A 21,840-nucleotide genomic window follows, 5' to 3' on the forward strand; every position below is an offset into this window, starting at 1 on the left:
TGGGAGAGGTGCTAAACCTACAGTCTGATCTGTGTGCTTAAGTTGATTATCTTGTGTTTTAGTTAGTTTAGGGGACTTTTTTGTCTTCTGTTTCTGGATTATTTCAGCTTTATTTAAAAAGAATATAAAAGAAAGGAGCTTGTGGCAGCACAGTGGTCGTTAGCCTCCCAGGTGGTCGTTGGGTTCTGAGAGAGCCATCCCATGCTGGTCTGAGGCAGCTGCTTCACAGGGTCGAGGGCCCTATTTATCTTCTCAGCAGCTGGGTGCGACACCGGGGAGCCCAGCTCACTCCACCCAAAGGGATTAGCACATTGGACCACTGCCAGGCAAGTTTTATAATTAAAAAAAAAAAATTTGTTTATTCATTGAATTTTCATTGAATTTTCTTTAATTTATTTTGTCTTTATTTTCCTGTCACGACTTGATGCTATGTTCATCCGTTTGCCACATGTGCGGGTCGGTCTGCGCACGGCTCTCCAGGGAGGGCCTTTGCTCGGCTTGCATCTCGGGGAGGGGCTGTCGGGAGCCAAAAAAAAATATTAAAATGGCAAAACTAGTTAAATCAAAGTCTGCCCCGGTCCCGATTGGGATGTCTGCTGCAATTCACTCTGAGGTTGATTAGTTCCCGTTCAGCTTGGGAACGGGGGACTATTTTCCAGTCATTCAGGGTTGTGTCTAGTGCAGCGCTGGGGGAGGGTTTTACCTCCTCCTTTTTTCTCCCCAGCAAGGTTTCCCAAGGGACAGGGAACCTTTACAGCCTAATTCCCCTGCAATGGAGGATAGCCTCGAGGGGGCCTCTGACTCCTCCTCTTCCTCTTTTTTGTCACAATTTGTGTTATTGCTTCATAAAGCTTACAAGGAGAGGAAGTTAGGGAAGCTGCAGTCTGGTAAAAAGGTCGTTTCTCAAGGATCTAAGCCCTCTGCTAAGAAAAGGTCTACCTCTAAGGGAGCTGCGGAGCCTGCTCAGCCTAAGCGACCCCGTCGGTCAGGGGTTCCCCAGATTACTACGGATACTTCTAGTCAGGATTATGATCCAGATGACCTAGACCTACTGCCCAAGCCCCCACAGGGGGTGGATGTAGACCCTGATTTACAGCATCAAGGCATAATGCGTGGGGCGCATGCTGCAGAAGGTGATGATCCTAAGGCGGTGCGCCTCTTTAGAAAGGAGGAGTTGGGTCCCCTTATTCCTTCTATTTAAGCTGAACTGGGCATTGAAGGTCCCCCTGAGGAATCTAAACTGGGTGCTATGGATCCTGTGTTGCTGGGTCTGAGAGGCCCTGCTTCTTCCTTTCCCTTTCATTTCTCGGCTACAGATTTGCTCTTCCGGGAATGGGATACACCGGACCTGGGATTGAAAATATGTAAAGCCATGGACAAGCTATATCCTCTGCCAGAGGATGCTTTAGAGCTGCTTTGAGTACCCAAGGTAGATGCGGCAGTGTGCGTTGTTACCAAGAAGACCACGATCCCGGTTACTGGAGCTACAGCACTCAAGGACCTGCAAGACAGGAATTTGGAGGTGCAACTTAAAAGGATTTTTGAGGTTTCAGCACTGGGAGTGCATGCGGCTATTTGCAGCAATTTTACCTTACGAGCGGGTCTCCACTGGATTCAGCAGTTGCAAGCTAATGCCGCCTTATCGGATGAAGAGGCGGCCAAGGCAGGTCGTCTGGAAGCTTTGGTGGCGTACAGCGCGGATGCACTACATGATCTACTGCACACATCGGCCAGATCCATGGTTTCAGCTGTCTCAGCTCGTAGGCTCCTCTTTTGAGAAACTGTGGTTGGTGGATGTCTCCTCCAAGTCACAGCTAGGGTCCTTGCCCATCAAAGACAAACTACTTTTCGGTAAAGACCTGGAAGATATCCAATTTCTGGGGGAGAATAAGATTTCTAATTTCTCCCTGCGGTTACGAAACCAAGCGAAGAGCAGTGCAGGACACTTTGCAATGACTTCTGCAACTAGGGGCCATCGTCTCAGTGCCTCCGGAGGCAAGAAGGAAAGGCCGTTACTCCATTTACTTCATAGTGCCAAAAAAAAAAAAAGAGGGATCCTTTTGGCTCATTCTGGATCTGAAAAAAAGTAAATGGATGTCTCCAGGTCCTCCGGTTTTGCATGGAGACGCTCTGGTCAGTCATTGCCTCAGTGCGCAAGGAAGAGTTTCTAGCATCCTTAGACTTCATGGTAGCAGATCTTCATATAGGCATTCGGTCAGACCACCAGAGGTTTCTTCGGTTTTCGGTACTGGATCAGCATTTTCAGTTTCAGGCTCTGCCCTTCGGTCTAGCCACAGTGCCCAGGACATTCACCAAGGTGATGGTGGTGGTGGCAGCCCATCTCCGCAGGGAAAGGTTGCTGGTGCATCCTTACTTGGACGATTGGCTGATTCGTGCAAAATCGAAAGCGCTTGCCCAGGAGGCGATTCAGAGAGTACTTCAGCTCCTGCAGTCGCTGGGCTGGGTGGTCAGTTTCGCCAAGAGCAGACTGGAGCCCACTCAGTCATTGGAGTATTTGGGTGCTCTATTCGACACTCAGCAGGGCAGAATTTTTCTTACCACGGAACGCATCTCCAAGCTGCAAGTCCAAGTAAGAGGTTTAATGCTCAAGCACCCACCCAGAGTCAGATTATTTACAGGTTCTCAGGTCGATAACTTCAACATTAGAATTTGTACCCTGGGCCTTTGCTCATATGAGGCATTTACTGTCGCCTTGCTTTCCCGATGGAACCCAGTCTCCGAGCTTTTTCATCTACCTTTTCCGCTTACGGAGGCAGTGCGATCCAGTCTCGACTGGTGGTTGGTGACGGACAATTTAGTCCGAGGAGTTCCCCTGGAAGTGCCCGACTGAACAGTGGTCACCACCGATGCCAGTTTCTCTGGTTGGGGAGTGGTATGCCAAGGGAAATCGGTACAAGGACTTTGTCTCCCGTCGAATCTCTCTGATCGATCAATCAACTGGAAACCTGGGCGGTATGGTTGGCATTGCAAGCATTCCATCCTCTCCTCCAGAGCAAGTCGGTCAGAATTCTCTCAGACGATGCGACCATGGTGGCGTACATCAATCACCAAGGAGGAACCAGAAGTCAACTGGTGGCGATGGAAGCTCAACAATTGATCAGCTGGGCAGAACAAAACATGGTAAGCATAGCAGCATCTCACATCGCCGGCATGGACAATGTGCAGGCAGACTTTATAAGTCGTCACCATCTCGATCCCGGGGAATGGGAATTGACGGACGCGGTTTTTCAACTCATTTGCGACGCATGGGGCACGTCCAGCATGGATTTCATGGCGATGTTTCGGAATGCCAAAGCTCCACGGTTCTATGCTCAGCGGAGAGAGATGGGAGCAGAAGGGGTAGATGCCCTAGTGCTGCCTTGGCCCACAGAGATTCTTCTGTACATCTTTCCGCCTTGGCCATTGATCAGCAAAGTGCTCAGATGGATAGAGATCCATCCAACGGAGGTCATCCTGGTAGCTCCAGAATGGCCAAGACGTCCCTGATTTGCAGACCTTCTCAATCTTGGCGTGGAGGGCCCGCTGCGGTTTCTAGTTCTCCTGGACCTGCTGCATCAAGGGCCTGTTTGTTTGGAAGAAGTCTATCGCTTCTGTCTAGCGGCATGGCTTTTGAAAGGCAGAGGTTAAGTCGCAAAGGCCGTTCTCCGGCTGTAGTAGCCACGCTCCTCTGATCGCGTAATACTTCTACCAATTTCACGTATGTTAGAGTATGGAAAGTTTTTGAGACTTGATGTCTGGACCGAGAGGTCACACCTACCTGGTCTTCAGTGTCAGATATTCTGTGTTTTCTACAATCCTGTCTAACGGTTTGTAATGTAGTTCCCTCAGAGTGCAAATGGTGGCGCTTAGTTGTTTGCGTGGATCCGTCCAGGACGTAGTGTTAGCCGCACATCCGGATGTAGTTCGTTTTCTTAAAGGAGCAAAACACTTGCGTCCTTCACGCGGCATCCCTATCCGTCATGGAGTCTGAATTTAGTCCTCACTGCTCTTTGTTCGGCGCCTTTTGTGCCCTTGAAGAGATGGACTCTCAAAGTTCTTACCTTGAAGGTGATTTTTCTGGTGGCCATTACATCGGATCGTAGGGTGTCGAACTCCAGGCACTTTCATGTAGGGAACCCTTTTTGCGGATTTCGGATTCGGGAGTTTCTTTAAGGACGGTTCCATCTTTCTTGCCAAAAGTGGTTTCCTCTTTTCATGTCAACCAATCGGTTGATCTGCTGGCCTTCATGGAGTTAGACCGTTCGGATCCTTTGGCTGGTGACTTGTGGAAGCTTGATGTTCGCAGAGCTTTGCTGCATTACCTAGAGGTTACCAATTAGTTTTGTGTATCTGACCATCTCTTTGTGCTGTGGAGTGGTCCTAAACGAGGACAGCAGGCGTCCAAAACTACTATAGCTCGTTGGCTAAAAGAGGCTATTAGTTCGGGGTAGATCCCTTCCTACAGGTCTACGTGCCCACTCTACTCGTTTGCAAGCAGCGTCTTGGGCAGAGTGTCAGATGGTATCACCACAGGAGATATGCAGGGTGGCTACGTGGAAATCCTTGCATACTTTTGCAAGACATTACAGACTGGATATTCAGGCTCCAGTTGCGGGAGGATTTGGAGAGGGAGTGCTTCGAGCTGGCCTCTCCAGATCCCATCCCAATTAAGGAAGCTCTGGACTGATCCGGGTACGTACAGGGAAAGGAAAATTAGTTTCTTACCTGATAATTTTCGTTCCTGTAGTACCACGGATCAGTCCAGAATCCCGCCCATCTCAGATATGAGATAAAGGGAAAGTCCGCTCTGTTCTTATATATTATCTTATTTCAGATTGGCAGAGTTCTGAATTTTGTCCTAAAGTGGTTCTCAAGATACAGGTCCTGGGAGAGACTTCAGTGGACCGGTTTGTTTCTTTTACTTATATAGTTATAATGGTTTTGAGATTTCCATTCTGCTTTGACATTGAGTAATACTGTCGGACTGTAGGTGGCACCAGCCTATTTATAGGCGGAGTTTGTTTTGATAACTGCTCTATCTCCATCTGCTAGAGGGGAGGCAAAACCCAGGAGTCTGGACTGATCCGTGGTACTACAGGAACGAAAATTATCAGGTAAGAAACTAATTTTCCTTTACTCTTTCCCTCCTCCATTTGCTTTCTATGATACTGTACAGCTTTCTTTCCACATAAGTGACTTGAGTAAAGGCATAGTAGCCCACTGGTAGTTTTATTCAGGCTTGTTGTAGCAAAGGAAATTAAACTTGAATATATTTTATTATTCTGTGATTTCTTTTTTCACCTCATTTCCTTCCTGTTTTTTTCCATCCCCACTTGCATATAAAAGGTGATGCTGTCTTGCATCTGTAGGATGACCAAGTCATTAGATAGCGTGTTCAAGCTGTTATAATGCTCTTGGCCAGCTACCAGACTATTTTGTAGTGATGCTCCGTGTACCTTCTATCTGGTGGACTGTGAACATTACCTCCGTGATGTTACCGTCCCCAGCCAGCATGAGGAATATGAGATTTAAGGAAGTTCCAGAGCACCGCTTCTTTGTATCATAGTGCAGTGGGCCATGGGGCTGATCCCAGAAGTGGAAAATTCAGCAGATTGCTTTTATAGCTGTTGTAAGCCTTATTTTTATTTGATATTTTTATTTATTTAAGATACTGCCTGGACAATCAAAAAGCCCTGGAGCGTGATATTGGCTTTGCTGAACTTCAGTCTCGACTTATTCGCTATGAAACTCAGACTACTTGTAGCAGAGAGTGCTGTCCTATTCCATTTGTCTTGAGTCCTCTACCATCTCCTGCAGTTCTGTCTGAGCCTGGAAGTGTACCTGATGGGGAATCTTTAGTGAGTGAAATCCGCTCAGAAACATCAAGACTGAAACGCAGGTCAAAAGATCTGGATGGCTTTTACTCTAACAAGAGGTAAGGCACTAATACAAAAGTGATTTTAAACTGTCAAGCACTCAACTCCTTGAGCTTAGATCATTAATAATTCTGTTTATTTTCTCTGTCTACTTCCTCAGGGGTGCACATTTTATTGCAGATTTTGGCCATCCACAAGAAAGAAAACTATTCTTTTTAACATCTACACTATCGCTCACAGAGATATTGAATACACCTAACCCTAAGACAGATACCTGAGGCACTCTTTTCTCTTCCTTTGAGTGAATATCCTTTATTACCTCTGTCCATAATCTATCACTCAACCAGTTTCTAATTCAGTCCATCATGGGGCCCAGTCTTCTATGCAGGACAGTATCAAAAACTTTGCAGAAATCCAAGTAAGTTACATCCAATACACACTCTTAATCTAATTCTCTAGTCCAGTGATTCAGAACCCTGTTCCCATGACACACTCAACCTGTCAGAATTTTAGGATATCCACAGTGAATGTGCATGAAATAGATTTGCATGAACTGCCTTCATTGTATGCGTAACTCTCTCATGCATATTCATTGTAGATAACATGAAAGCCTGATTGGCTGGGTGTGTCCCAAGTGCTTTAGTCACCCAATCAAAGAAATTAATCAGATTTGTTTTGATACAGTCTCCTTTTGGTAAACCCATGCTGCCTCAGATCCTGCAACCTGCTGAATTCTAGATACTTGATTGTCATTTCTTTCAATACAGTCTCTATTCATTTTCTCACTACTGAGATTTAGGCTATCGAGATGTAATTTCCAACTTCCTCTCTGCTATTTCCTTAATGAAGAGGAACATCATCTGCCCTTTTCCAGTCCCAAGTAGGTGTCTATTCATTTGATTCATTTTGCTGCTAAGTGCAGTGAAATGAATCAAACGAATGGACACACAAATGCAGATCCCTAGTCACAAGTACCTGGCAGGAACCAAGGGTTAGATAGACTCCATGCTGCTTATCCCAGGACAAGCAGTGGATTTCTGCAACTCTACCTTAATAATGATTTATGGACGTATCCTCCAGGAACTTATCCAAACCTTTTTTAAATGCAGTTACATTAACAGCTTTCACCACATCCTCTGGCAACAAATTCCAGAACTTATGTGCTGAGTAAAAAAATATTTTTTCTTAGTTTTAAATGTACAATGTAGTAACTTTGTGTGTCCCCTAGTCATTGTACTTCTTGAAAGAGTAAACAACCAATTCACATTTACTCATTCTAATTTACTCATTATTTTATTAGACCTCTATCATATCTTCCCTCAACCATCTCTTCTCTATGCTGAAGAGTCCTAACCTCTTTAAACTTTCCTCATAGGAGAAGTTTTCCATCCCTTTGATCATTTTTGTCACCCTTCTCTAATTCTGCTGTATCTTTTCTGAGATGTGGTGAGCAGAACTGCACACAATACTCAAGATAAGATTGCACTATGGAGCAATACAGAGGCATTATAACATTCTCTGTTTTATTCCCCATTTGTTTGTAATAATTCCTAGCATTCTATTTGCTTTCTTGGCTGCTGCTGCAAACTGTGCAGAAGATTTCAATATATTATCAACAGTATCACCTAGATCCTTTTCCTGAATGGTGATTTCCAAATACATCACTTTGCACTTGTCCATAGTAAATTTCATTTGCCATTTGCATACCCAGTTCTCCCAGTTTTGCAAGATCTTTATGCCATTTCTTACAATCCACTTGTGTTTTAACATCTTTGAATAATTTTATATCAACAAGTTTGATCACGCACTCATTATTCCCATTTCCAGGTTGTTTATAAATACTAAAAAGCAGTAGTCCCAGTGAGGCATTCCACTATTCACCTTTCTCCACTGAGAAAATTTAGCATTTATCCCTACTCTGTTTTCTAACCATTTCTAAACCATTTTCAGACACTGCCCCCTTTCCAATGGCTTTTTAATTTCCTAAAAAGTCTCTCATGAGGGACTTTGTCAAATGCTTTCTGGAAATCCAGATACACTATATTATCTGGCTCAACTTTATCCATATGTTTGTTTACGCCCTCAAAAACATGTAGCGGATTGGTGAGGCAAGACTTCCCTTGGCTTTGTCACATTAAATTGTACCTATCTATCAGGTCGATACTGTAAGGCCGCGGTAGAAACAGTGCGGCAGTGTCAGGCGCACCCTTCCTCCCCGCACGCACAGTTCTCTTGACCTAGCGCCTGATACTCTCTTCTAATTGCATGCAAATGCATGCCGCGGCTGTGAAGCGTTAGGGAAGGGTTATGCCCGCGCAACCCATTTTACTGTATAGGCGCTTAATACAGCGCCTATACAGTAACCTGGGTGCGCTGGTACCTGTCATTTCAAATGTCATTTGAAATGACAGGCACCAGGAAGTGTAAAAAACAAAATTTTTAAATACCTGTCGGAGGGCCGCGTGGGTCCAGGCGGTCGGCAGGCGGGATCCGGGGGGCGGGTGGTCGCGTGTTAAATCTAGGCCGGGTCGCACAGGCGCGCATTCATCCACTGTTCCAGGCAGCGGCGGGGGCGGGTGGACGCGCGTTAGTTTCAGACGGCCGGCGGGCGGCGGCGGGAGCCGGGTGGTCGCGTGTTAAATCTAGGCCGGGTCGCACAGACGCGCATTCATCCACTGCCGGTGGGGGCTGCCTCCGGAAACCCCCACCGGCAGTGAATGAATGCGCGCCTGTGCGACCCCTGCTATTCGGTGCTCAAGGCAGTCACATGCCGTGACGTCGGGCGTCGTGACGTCGGGCGTCGTGACGTCACGCCTTGAGCACCGAATCGCAGGGGTCGCACAGGCGCGCATTCATCCACTGCCGGTGGGGGCTGCCGGTGGGGGCTGCCGGTGGGGGCAGCCCCCACCGCGTGTTAAATCTAGGCCGGGTCGCACAGACGCGCATTCATCCACTGCCGGTGGGGGCTGCCTCCGGAAACCCCCACCGGCAGTGAATGAATGCGCGCCTGTGCGACCCCTGCTATTCGGTGCTCAAGGCAGTCACATGCCGTGACGTCGGGCGTCGTGACGTCACGCCTTGAGCACCGAATCGCAGGGGTCGCACAGGCGCGCATTCATCCACTGCCGGTGGGGGCTGCCGGTGGGGGCAGCCCCCACCGGCAGTGGATGAATGCGCGCCTGTGCGACCCGGCCTAGATTTAACACGCGACCACCCGGCTCCCACCGCCACCCGCCGGCCGTCTGAAACTAACGCGCGTCCACCCGCCCCCCGCCGCCGCCTGGAACAGTGGATGAATGCGCGCCTGTGCGACCCGGCCTAGATTTAACACGCGACCACCCGGCTCCCGACGCCGCCCGCCCGCCGGCCGCCTGGACCCACGCGGCCCTCTGACAGGTATTTAAAAAATTTTTTTTTTTTTTCTGACAGGTTTTATGTGTCCCACAGCATTACATTTTCTCGATCATCTCTGTATCGCTTTTTTTTTTATTGTGTTTTATTGTTTTTTAGTATCTTAAGCGGTGTCGATGGATTTGTTACTAGACTCACAGTCCTAACTCCTACTAGGGGGAGGCGGTAAACTAACACGTCAAGGCCGCGGCAAAACAGCGGGTTACTAAGGAGATATCATCAGCGCCCGTTACAGTATCGGAGGGGAATAGCTAATTCCTTCATTATACAGCTAATTCGTTCATTTACACATCATCTACATGCTGGGTGCGGAAAGGGTTATGTGTCTATTTTACGAAGCGCTAAGGACGCGTGAAACTGGAGACTGTATCGCTGGATCGCCTTACTCGTCTGTATTGTGCGCTCCCAGCACGTTACAGACGGGAAATCTTCAACCGCACGTTACTGTATCGACCTGTATATGATCAGTAATTTAGTCTTTATGATGGTTTCTACTAATTTGTCTGGCACAGATGTCGAATTCATTGGGCTGTAGCTTCCTGGATCACCCCAGATCCCTTTTTAAAAATTGGTGTTACATTGGCAACCAAGGTGGTGAATTAATCTCTTCTCAAAGGTATGATGCTGCCTTTGTTGAAACAGCTGTGGTCCACCCCTTACTGAAAAAAGCCAACCTGGGTTTTGTGGATCCCTCTAACTAAATTAGAGATGTGTATCGTTTTTGTGTTCGTGTCGTTCTTCATTTTTCGGCCACCATGGAAAATGTCAGGTTTTTTTGGTTCGAGTCTTTTTTTTTTTTTTTTCCCCACACAAAATCTATTTTTAGTTAGTGCACACTAACTCTCCGTTAGCATGCGCTAACTCCCATTAGTGCGCGCTAATTCCCCATTAGCGTGCACCAACAAAAACAATTAGATTTTGTTACTTTTTGTTAGTTTTTGTTGGTGCGCGCTAACTCCTGTTAGCGCGCACTAATCAGAAAAACAAATTTTTGCAAAAAAATGGGAAAATCCCGATCTTTTTCAGGCTCCCTGAAACATGCCGTATTGGACAGTTTCGTTGAAATTTTCCAATTCGGCAAAAACGAATGCACATCTCTACTAACTATTGGCCAATCTCCTCCCTATCACTTCTCTCTAAAACATTAGAGAAAGTTTTCCTTACTCAGACGCAGGATTTTCTGAAGAATAATTTTCTCTATAATAATCAGTTTGGCTTTCACCAGCGATATAATACAGAATCCCTTTTACTTTCCAGTTTCAATAATATTCAGCAGGGCTTTAACTCTGGTATTAGTTATTTTCTCATTCTTTTAAACATATCAGCTTTCAGTATTGTCAATCATACTCTTTTAATGCTGCAGAGCATCTGCTGATTCCCAAGGGTTCTTTAGGGGTTTGCAGGAACTGGAACCCCAGCTAATCAAAACCCTCTGAATGTCCAGGGATAAGAATAAGCAGTGGATTTCTGCGACTCTCTCTTAATAATTAAGAACATAAGAACATAAGAAAATGCCATACTGGGTCAGACCAAGGGTCCATCAAGCCCAGCATCCTGTTTCCAACAGTGGCCAATCCAGGCCATAAGAACCTGGCAAGTACCCAAAAACTAAGTCTATTCCATGTAACCATTGCTAATGGCAGTGGCTATTCTCTAAGTGAACTTAATAGCAGGTAATGGACTTCTCCTCCAAGAACTTATCCAATCCTTTTTTAAACACAGCTATACTAACTGCACGAACCACATTCTCTGGCAACAAATTCCAGAGTTTAATTGTGCATTGAGTAAAAAAGAACTTTCTCCGATTAGTTTTAAATGTGCCCCATGCTAACTTCATGGAGTGCCCCCTAGTCTTTCTACTATCCGAAAGAGTAAATAACCGATTCACATCTACCCGTTCTAGACCTCTCATGATTTTAAACACCTCTATCATATCCCCCCTCAGTCGTCTCTTCTCCAAGCTGAAAAGTCCTAACCTCTTTAGTCTTTCCTCTTAGGGGAGTTGTTCCATTCCCCTTATCATTTTGGTAGCCCTTCTCTGTACCTTCTCCATCGCAATTATATCTTTTTTGAGATGCGGCGACCAGAATTGTACACAATATTCAAGGTGCGGTCTCACCATGGAGCGATACAGAGGCATTATGACATTTTCCGTTTTATTCACCATTCCCTTTCTAATAATTCCCAACATTCTGTTTGCTTTTTTGAATGATGGCAGAAGACGACCAAATGGCACATCCAGTCTGCCCAGCAAGTTTTCACACTTATTTTACTCATACTTATCTGTTATTCTTGGCCCTTATTGGTAACTTTTTGGTTCTAATTTCCTTCCACCCCTGCCAATAACGTAGAGAGCAGTGCTGGTCCGTCTGAAGTTCAAAACTACTAGGGAAGTAACTCTGGTGAATTGTCTTAAATCCACCCCCATCTCGGCTAATTTGGTATAAGACTACCGTAATAAATATCTCCTTGTTTATCTCAAGGCCTCATTCTACACCAAATACAATAAAAGTAACCACACTGTTAGGCACAAAAAAAATAATTCACATGGTTTTATTAATAAAGCTTCCTAACAATAAACAAAATATATTTCGTAATAGCAGATGATATAACATCACACATCTTTAACATTTTCAGTGGCACCTCCTGGTCCCAGTCATGATCTCATTCCTTTCGGGGCCGTCGTGGCTTCTGAGATGGTAGTCAGCAACACCCGGCCTCCAAGTCCGCTCCCCAATGAGATCCAGCTGGTCCATTCCTCCGCACGAAACTTATGTGGGCGTCTTTCTCTGTTTTGCGAGAAATGGGCCAAAATCACATCCGATCAATGAGTCCTTGAGGTGATAGAAAACGGTTATGCGTTAGAATTTGCCCGGGACCTACCGGATCTTCATCTCACCTCTCCTTGCGGTTCACTTAAAGAGGCCTGCGTTTTGTCAAACCCTAGCCAGGCTCCAGGAACTTGGGGTGATAATCCCGGTACCAGTGCAGGAACAGGGTGCCGGCCAGTATTCCATTTACTTCGTCGTGCCCAAGAAAGACAATGCCTTCGGTCCAATCCTGGACCTCAAGCGAGTCAACCGAGCTCTCAGGGTACCCCATTTTCGAATGGAGACCCTGAGGTCGGTGATAGCGGCAGTCCATCCAGGCGAATATCTGGCCTCCCTCGACTTGACAGAGGCTTACCTTCACATACAGATTTGACGAGAGCATCAGAAGTATCTCCGATTCCACATCCTGAACCAACACTTCCAGTTCCGGGCTCTACCCTTCGGCCTTGCCACCACTCCCCGCATCTTTACCAAGATCATGGTGGTAATGGCGGCTGCACTCCGCTGAGAAGGAATCCTAGTCCACCCTTATCTGGACGACTGGCTCGTGCGGACCAAATCGTCAGCTCTTTGCTGTCTACAGGGTCCTTGCTCTCCTCACTTTGCTCTGCTGGATAATCAACTTCCCCAAAAGCAATTTCCAGCCCTCCCAGGTCCTGGAATTCCTGGGAGCTCGCTTCGATATCCGGATCAGAAAAGTATTTATCCCAGACGCTTGGGCGCTCAAGCTCACCGATCAAGTGCACAGCTTTATTTCCCTGCTGCTTCCCATGGTGTGGGATTACCTGCAGGTTCTGGGGACCATGTTCTCCACTATCGACCTGGTCCCCTGGGCTTTTGCACATATGCGTCCATTACAGAGAGCATTATTATCCTGCTGGCCGCCAGTGTCCAAGCAGTTCCAGGAGATCCTACCTCTTTCCGACTCTACCATTGCAGATATACAATGGTGGCTGTCGCTGGCGCATCTCCTGAAGGGGATGCCCCTACTGCCACCCTTGTGGGTCATAGTCACGATGGACGCCAGTCTCTTCGGGTGGGGAGTGGTCTGTTAATCTCAAATGACACAAGGCCACTGGTCCCCAGTACAGTCTCAAGGTTTTTCTCCCGCTAATCCGCCGCAAGGCGGTATGCGTTCTCTCGGACAATTCCACCACGGTGGCCTATATCAAATGTCAGGGGGGTACCCGAAGTCGCCTGGTGGCACTGGAAGCCAGCAAGCTCTTCGCTTGGGCGGAGAGGCACTTGGATTGTCTGGTTGCCTCCCACATAGCAGACAAGGAGAATGTTCAAGCTGACTTCCTCAGCCAACAACGTCTCGATCCCAGCAAATGGGAGTTGTCCAATGAGGCGATGGATCTGATTGTTTGCAGGTGGGGTCCCCCTCACCTGGACCTGATGGCAACTCTGTCCAATGCCAAGGCTCCCATATTCTTCAGCCGCTGGAGAGAGCATTGCTCGGAGGGAGTGGATGCTCTGGCCCTCCCTTGGCCTCCCAACATGCTCCTCTCCGTGTTTCCGCCTTGGTCACTAGTGGTAAAAATTCTCAGGAGAATAGAGCTTCACCGGGAACCGGTCATTCTCGTGGCCTCGCAGGCCGTGGTTCATAGATGTGGTAAATCTGGTGACAGATGGTCCTCTTCGCCTCGGCCATCTCCTCAGTCGTCTTCGGCAGAGTCCCGTATATTTCGACCAGGCGGATCGCTTCTGTCTAGCGGCATGGCGTTTGAACGGCGAAGATTAAGGAGAAAGGGTTATAAAGAAGTGGTTATCTCCACTCTGCTCTGGGCTCGTAAGCAGTCTACGTCCCTGGCCTATGTCCGCATCTGGAAAATTTTTGAGAGTGCCTGCGCAGAATCGGGTGCCTAGGCTCGTTCCCCTTCGATTTCTATGATTCTCACTTTCCTTCAGCCGGGTCTCTCCAAGGGTCTTTCCGTCAGCTCTTTGCACGTCCAGGTTTCCGCCCTCTGTTCCCTCCTGGGCACCATCGAGGGTCATGCGGTGGCCTCTCACTCAGATATCGTCAGTTTCCTCAGGGGCCACTTGTCCTTCATGGAGCCTAAATTTGGTCCTCCGGGTTCTTTGTGCGGCTCCTTTCAAACCTCTCCATCGGGCTACTCTCAAGGACTTGAAGCTCAAGACTGTCTTCCTGGTTGCTATTTGCTCCGCTGGAAGGGTGTCAGATTCAAGCTCTGTCCTGTAGAGAGCCTTTTCTGCGGTTCTCAGATTCAGGTGTCTCTCTCTCAGAACCGTATCTTCCTTCTTGCCGAAGGTTGTTTCCTCGTTTCACGTCAATCAGTCGGTGGAACTCCCCGTGTTTTCTCCTGAGGATATAGCGGGGTTAGGTGGCAGTGACCTTCACCGACTGGATGTTAAACATGTTACCTTCAGGCTACCAATGACTTCTGGGTCTCAGATCATCTTTTTGTTCTGTGGAGTGGTCCTAATAGGGGCAACCAAGCTTCTAAGACTATGATCACTGGTGGTTGAAGGAGGCAATTTCTTCAGCCTATATCTGTAAGGGCTGGGCAGTTCCCAAGGGCTTGAAGGCTTATTCCTTGCGTTCTCAGGCTACTCCTTGGGCAGAGAGTCAATCGGCCTCTCCACAGGAAATATGCAGGGCAGCTACATGGAAATCCCTGCATACCTTTGCTCGGCATTACCACCTTGATGTACAGGCGCCAGTGTTTGGTTCCTTCGGTCTGCAGGTACTTCGAGCGGGACTGTCTTGGTCCCACCCTTTGTAGGGAAGATCCTGGTGCATCCCTTGGTCTGGACTGATCCGGGTATGTACAGGGAAAGGAAAATTAGTTATTACCTGTTAATTTTTGTTCCTGTAGTACAACAGATTAGTCCAGACACCCTCCCGTGTTCTGTCCGCTCGAACTCTTTCCTGGTTTTTTCCTTCTTATAGGAGTATTTTTGTGTCTCTGCTTGACTCGCTTGAATTCTCATTACAGGCACCGGAAGCATCTTTTACGATGATCTGGGGTAGTCATGCAAGAGCAATTAGTCACACAGTTCATTCAATTGTTCTATTGTTTGCTTGTTCTAACAATTTAATAGTTATCTTGTTACTTGCTTGACCTTATGCCTTTTGCTGCTTTGACAATGGTTATACTGAAGGGCTGCAGGGTAGACTCTGTCCTGATATAGGATACCCTTTCAGTTTTGGTCTGTCTCCATCTGCTGGACCGGAGGCTCAACCCATGGTCTGGACTGATCTGTGGTACTACAGGAACGAAAATTAACAGGTAAGAACTAATTTTCCTTTATCTCTTGCTGAATAGGTGAAGATAAAGGCAGGGAAGGGTAAACCCTCATTTTTCCCTTTTGTTTCACAGGCATTTTCTTGTTAGAAATCGCTCTAACCCACACGCTAAGATTGTGAGGCAAGATGGCTATGCTGCCATCTTGCCTCACAATTCTCTTTCTTCTATTTAAATTACTTCTTCAGATCCTACATAATAGTGCTAACTCTGATTTGGTGCATAAAAGTCCATCGTAGTTGGGAACTGCCACAGAGTATTTTCCTGTGAGCATGGGAACAGTGGCCATCTTGAGTTCATTTGCAGCAGCACAAGAGGTTCCCGGGAGCAAGGGATTCTTCTCCTGTTTTATCACCAGCAGAGTCCCACGTTGAGGCAGGAAGCCTCTGATGATGAGGCCTGGATGCATGAGGATTCTGGGGATTCTCAGGCCTTTTTCCTCAGATTTTGTGGTACTTCTCCACAGAGAAGTGACTGGAATAGGCAGCGGGGGAGCAGCAGGTTGTTACCCAAAGTCAGCAGCAATGTGGTGCATGACTTGTAAGGTGACCAGCTAAAAGGCATTGGCTAACACCTGGAGGGTGCTTGGCTTGGCTTGGCTGGGCAGCAGGGCAGCCCCATAGAGGAGTCTGAGGACTCCAAAAATGATGGGCCGACGGGGTTAGAGTCCACTCAGGAACTTTCAGATCCAGAGCAGGTGCCAGTGGCCAAAAGGGATGAGCCTAAGGTAGTTTGACTGTTTCGCAGCGAGCTAGCATCAGGCTTCTTCAGGAAGAGTCAGACCAGAAAGGAGTGGATCCCATCGTGGACAGTTTGAAAAATCTGACTAGAATATTTTCCTTCTACAAGTCAGTAAAGAAGTTGGTTGTCGGGGTGCGGGACACTCTGGAGTCCGATCTGAAAGTTGGAACGACAATGGCAAAATGGTACCTGTTACCGGAGGAGACACACAAAGTTTTTGATACTTCTGAAGGTAGACGCGTCAGTCTTAGCAGTGACCAAGAAAAAATAAACATTCCAGGGGCAGGGGCCACCGCGCTGAGAGATGGGGCTAGTAGTTTTGTCACAAGGAACCAAATGCTGGAAGTTCACTTATGTATGTCTATTCAAATTTGATACATGTCTTTTATTGATTTGTTATTTTAAGATGTTTTTCTTGTATTTTTGTATTAATTATGAATATTTGTATTGTAAACCACTCAGTAATTGATGGGTTGTATATAAATTTTATAAATGGAGGTTTTTGAGGTTTCTACTTTGGTTATCCAGGCTGCGGTATGCAGCAGTTTGATGCAGAGAGCTTGTTTGTGCTGGGTTCAGTGGTTACAGACAAAGATGTCTTCATATTCCATGAAGCAAGCAGAGCGCTTAGAGGCAGTGGTAACCTATGTGGCGGATACATTGTATGTCTTCATTAGGATGTCATCCTGAATGATATATTAGCAGTTATGACCAGGCAGCTGCTATGATTAAGAAACTGGTCTGTGAATGTTTGGTTAAAGTCTCAGTTAGGAGCTCTCCCTTTCAAGGACAAGCTATTCTTTGGGGAGGATTGGGACAGCTGATGAGGCATCTGGGAAAAAGTCCAAGGGGCTTAAATTGCCAGAGGATAAGCTAAAGGGAGGAATGAAATCCTTTCCAGCCAATTCTTTTCCAGACTATAGGAGATATCAGCAGAGCAGATGCCCTTCAGCAGTACAAAGGCAAAGCTCAGACAGGATCTAGTCCTTTTGAGGTAGAAAGAACCTGACCCAAGAGATCCCTGGTTGGGGAACCGCGGGAGCTATGTCTTCACAAGGAAGCAAGGCTGGTCCATTCTTCTCTTCTGATTAGCCCGCGTTTATGTGGTGGACCAGAATCACAATGGACCTCAGGGGTCTTAAAAGTGATAAAAGATGGCTACATATTAGAATTTTCTCAGCGGCTGTGGGAAGTCTACGTTGTCTCTTCTTGTGTTCCCTACGCCAAACAGATGGTATTTCGTGGCAGGATGGACCACTTGCAGCAGCTAGGGGTGATACTACCAGTTTCCCTAGAGGAACAGAGGAAGGGATGTTCAGTCCAATTTTGGATTTAAAGAAGGTGACTGTGGCCCTCAGGGGGGGCCATGGTTTTGTATAGAACCACAGCATTCAGTCATTGTAGCACTACACAAGGAAGAGTTTGTGGCAGCGTTAGACCTCACGGGGGGGTGGGGGGGCTCTATCTATATATCCCATTTTCAGTCGTGTGCCCTTCCTTGAGGGTTAGAAACAGCAACATACACGTTCACAAAAAGTCTTCATGGCTGCAGCCCTTCAGAAGGGATCTGGATGACTGGCTTATTTGGGCAAAAATGGCAGACCTCTGTCAGCTGGCAGTACAATGAGTCCTAGAGAAGTTGAGGGCTCTAGGCTGGGTGGGGAGCCTAGCAAAGAGCCATCAAGTTTCTGGGGGGCTCGATGTGATACCCAGATTGACAAGGTGTTCCTCATGAAAGAGAGGATGGTGAAGCTGCAGAGTCAGGTTTGCCGTCTGTTGAGACTCAGGTGCCCAGAGTTCTATGGCATCAATGCTGGAACTGGTTCCCTGGCTGTTCGCACATATGCGTCCCCTTCAGAAAGCACCCCTCTCCTGCTGAAACCCATTATCAGAGGAGTTTGTTTCCTTTTCCTCTCAGGGGGGACTCCAGGTGGTGGTTTGGTCGGGTCAATATGGAATGGGGGATGGAGTTGGAATTCCCGGATTGGGCAGTAGTGACCACTAACACATGCCTATCTGGTTGGGGAGTGGTTTGTCAGGCATAGACAGCATAATGCCAAGGGTCGATGGAGAAGGCATCGTGGTCTATCAGTCAGAGACGAGCGTGGTGCGCTTAACCTCGTTTTCCTTTCTGCCACAGTTACAAGGTCAGGTGATGCGACTTCTATCGAACAATTTGATGACTGTGTATATTATCCGACATGGATGCACCAAAAGTCAGATGGTTTCTCAGGAGGCTCAGCTGTTGGCTCACTGGGCGGAGCAGCACCTGGAAGTTGTCGCAACGTCTCACATAGCCAGGGAGGACAATGTGAGCTGGATTTTCTCAGCAGGTAAAAATTGGACCTTGGAAAATGGGAGCTGTTGGAGGAAGCAACACTTCTTGTTTGGACCGGGTGGGGTACGCCCCACATGGATTTGATGACGTCGAGACAAAATGCCAAGGCACCATGGTTTTATGTTCTCAGGCATGAATACGAAGCAAAAAGAATTGATGATTTGCTACTTCCTTAACTGCCAGGGATTCTTCTTTCTGACTTCCCCCATGACAGTGGTAGGAAAAGTGCTACGACACAGAGATACATCCAGGTGAAGTGATTTTAGTGGTTCCGGAGGGTCCGTGACAGCGGTGGTTCGCAGACCTAGTACACTTAGCAGTGGTCTTACAGTTAAGGTTCGATCACCTTTCAAGTTTGTTACGTCAGGTTCCAATATTTTCGGGTAAGACGAATCACTTCTGTCTCACAGCTTGACTTTTGAGAGGAAACGCTTGAGATAGAAGGATTATTCCAGAGACAAAATTGCCACCTGCTGTAAGCCAGGTGGTCATCCACATCTTTGACCTACATTATGATGTGGAGGATTTTTGAGGCTTCATGTATTGAGTAACATGTTTAGCCTACTCTCAGTTTCCCATTACTTGACCTTTTTGCAAAAAGGTCTAGTGAAGGGTCTAGCCTATAACTTCCTTTGGTTACAGGTGGTTGCTTTAGGCTGTCTTCAGGTTAAGGTGCAGGGAGTGTCTCTGGTCTCCCATTCGGATGTGATTTGATTTCTTCGAAGGGTGAAACACTTGTGACCACCGGTGTGGAAGGTGTGTCCTTCGAGGAATATTAATTTGGTTCTGTGTGTATTGTGTGAGGCTTCGTTCGAGCCATTGCGGAGGACAACTCTAAAAGATTTAACCCTAAAGGTGTTTTTTTGGTGGCAATTTGTTCAGCCAGAAAAATTTCAAAGCTTCAGGTGGTGTTTTGTCCTTTTCTTCAGTTTATGGAGAATGGGATGTGATTGCGAACAGTGCCCTCATTTCTGCTAAAGGTGGTTCAGCTTTTCATTTTAGTCAAACAGTAGAACTTCCCGCCTTTACCTAATTTAGATATGTGGTGGGCTTATTGAGGTATCACAAGGTGACTAATAGTTTCCAGAGATCAGATCATCTCTTTGTGCTTTGGAATGGACCAAGGTATGGGTGCAAAGCATCCAAGATTACTATTACGTGCTGACTGTAGAATACAATTGGCCTGGTGTACATTTGCAGAGGTCGTCCGGTGCAAGTGACTTATGGACAGAGTGTCAGCTGGTCGTTTCACCACAGGAAATTTGTTGGGTGGCTACTTGGAAGTCTTTACATGCTTTTGCCAGAAATTACTGATTGGATGTCCGAGATCCGGACTCCATCAGCCTTGAAGAGAGTGTATTGCAAGGGGGCTATCACATTTCCACTCAAAGTAGGGGAGCCTGGGTACATCCGAGGAGTCTGGATTGATCTGGGGTATGAACAGGAAAGGAAAAATTACCTGCTAATTTTTTTTCTGGAATACCACAAATCAGGAAAGCCTGTTCATCATGGCAGTATGTACTGATATACAGAGTATTTCATTTTTGTTAAATGATGATCTGCTTAGTGTTGAATGAGTTTTCAGTAGAGGCTCTACCTTCCTCCTGCTCATTTTAGGGGGGGGTGGGTTGAGGGTCTCAGTTATTATAGTTATTCTCATCTTGGCTTGGGTACAAGTCATACTGAGGGACTGCAGGTGGCACTCTTGGTTAAGCAGCAGCAACAGAAACTTTTTTTTCTGCCTCTATCTTCTGGCAGGGAAGCAAAGCCCAGGAGTCTGAACTGATCTGTGGTATTCCAGGAACAAAAATTAGCAGGCAAGTGCTAATAATTCTTCACGATCCATGTCCCCCAGCAAATTAAGATGCACTACTGTGTTTCCCAGGCTGTGCTGAAAGGTAGTTGAAATGAAGGGGAGATATTGTGATTAAAGGCAAAATGGCATCTTGTCCCAGATACCCAAGTCCCATTCCTGTCACCACTGTGGAGTGCAAGATTTTAAAATGACCTGATTGGAAACTAGCCAGTGAAAAGAGAATTTGGTTCTATATTTTTGTCTTGAAGCCCTTTGGACATTTGTAATAAGAATAAATATATATATTTGTTTGCTTTTTTTCAGATTAGCAAAATCCGAAAGCACAGACTCTCTACTTTCTCAAGCAAGTGGAAGTAGTGGTCATTACCATTCAGTGACTACCACAAGACAAGGACTGGAGACATCAAAATCTACATTTTCTGGTTCTCTGCAGCACTCTAAAAGCCTAGCTCAACAAGTATCTGTTGTGGCAGGTCAGATAAGTCAGAGAAGTATGCAGGAGCTGAAGACCTCAAGGGAGATGAAGGAATCAAGATCACAGAAGCATACACGGGTATATTTTTTGTTAATGGACTTAAAGGTTTACTGTTTTACTACCCAAAGGCCACAACAACAAAAAACCATTGGGTTTCACGTCACTGCCATTAATGTTAAGAGCAATTTACTGAACACTTGCATGCTTGGGCTAAATCAAGGGCAAGAGGATAATGTCTAGATTATTCTATGATTTTGTAGAGTTGATAAACTCCAGTTCCTTAGTGCTGTAAGAAGTGATCCTGTTGAGATGTATTTGTATAACATAGCTCAAATTTACATATGATTTGGAAAACCAGACCCATGGCATCACTCTTAGACCAAAATTTGTCATCCCTGCCCTGGCATGACAATAAGTGTTCATGATTACAGATCACATAACCATGGTAAAAATCAAGCACAAAACAAAAAACCAAGGTTAAATTAATGGTTAGATAGCATGCCTAAAAAGAGACCCTCATATTATGGAACTATATGCGTTTGCTATACAACTGTTCCATATTTATCAAAAGGCGCGCCAAGCATAAACACTCTTTAATCATAGGACGCATACAATTTTTGTATTTTTATCAAAAAGTGCCTTTTGTGAAATGGGCACTCAGTGAAATATGAAATTGAAGGAGCTTTGCACTTATCTTAATCAAACTTTTGAAGCCTCCAAAATCATTCTTCACATTGTCCCTGCTATGCTTGTAAAATGTCTTTTTGTATGCCAGTGAAATTACTGCAAAAAAAAAAAAAGACCAAAAGCCCAACAAGCCACATGTTTCGATTCTTCTGGGGCGATGGAAATAGACTGAAATACTAAGAAAAGAACAATGCATTAGCTGACTCAAATTTAAAAAGATAAAATATAATACTTAGTTTAAATGTTCCAGTTCAAAAAGAAAAAGTTTAAATGTGCTCCACAATTCAGAATCCTTTCATTATCAAACTCTCTAACATTTAATTATGAAAAGGACCAGTCCCTGAATTAAAGCTGCAGATATAGACCCATGAAATAATAGAGCACTTAGCAACCCTG

The 21,840-nt window shown here is 46.2% G+C and overlaps 1 protein-coding gene across 2 annotated transcripts in view; it reads left to right on the plus strand.

Annotated features, from left to right (window-relative positions):
• The window catches only part of MTBP (MDM2 binding protein), a 194,276-nt gene that overhangs the window by 147,103 nt on the left and 25,333 nt on the right, over positions 1–21,840 (plus strand). For both annotated transcript variants that reach the window (XM_029591956.1, XM_029591955.1), the window contains 2 exons: positions 5,669–5,935; positions 20,586–20,835. In XM_029591956.1, the coding sequence (XP_029447816.1) occupies positions 5,669–5,935; positions 20,586–20,835 (517 nt within the window). The remainder of the gene's footprint in view (positions 1–5,668; positions 5,936–20,585; positions 20,836–21,840) is intronic.

The sequence above is a fragment of the Rhinatrema bivittatum genome, chromosome 2 (genome assembly GCF_901001135.1).
Source record: "Rhinatrema bivittatum chromosome 2, aRhiBiv1.1, whole genome shotgun sequence".
Taxonomy (NCBI): Eukaryota; Metazoa; Chordata; class Amphibia; order Gymnophiona; family Rhinatrematidae; genus Rhinatrema; species Rhinatrema bivittatum.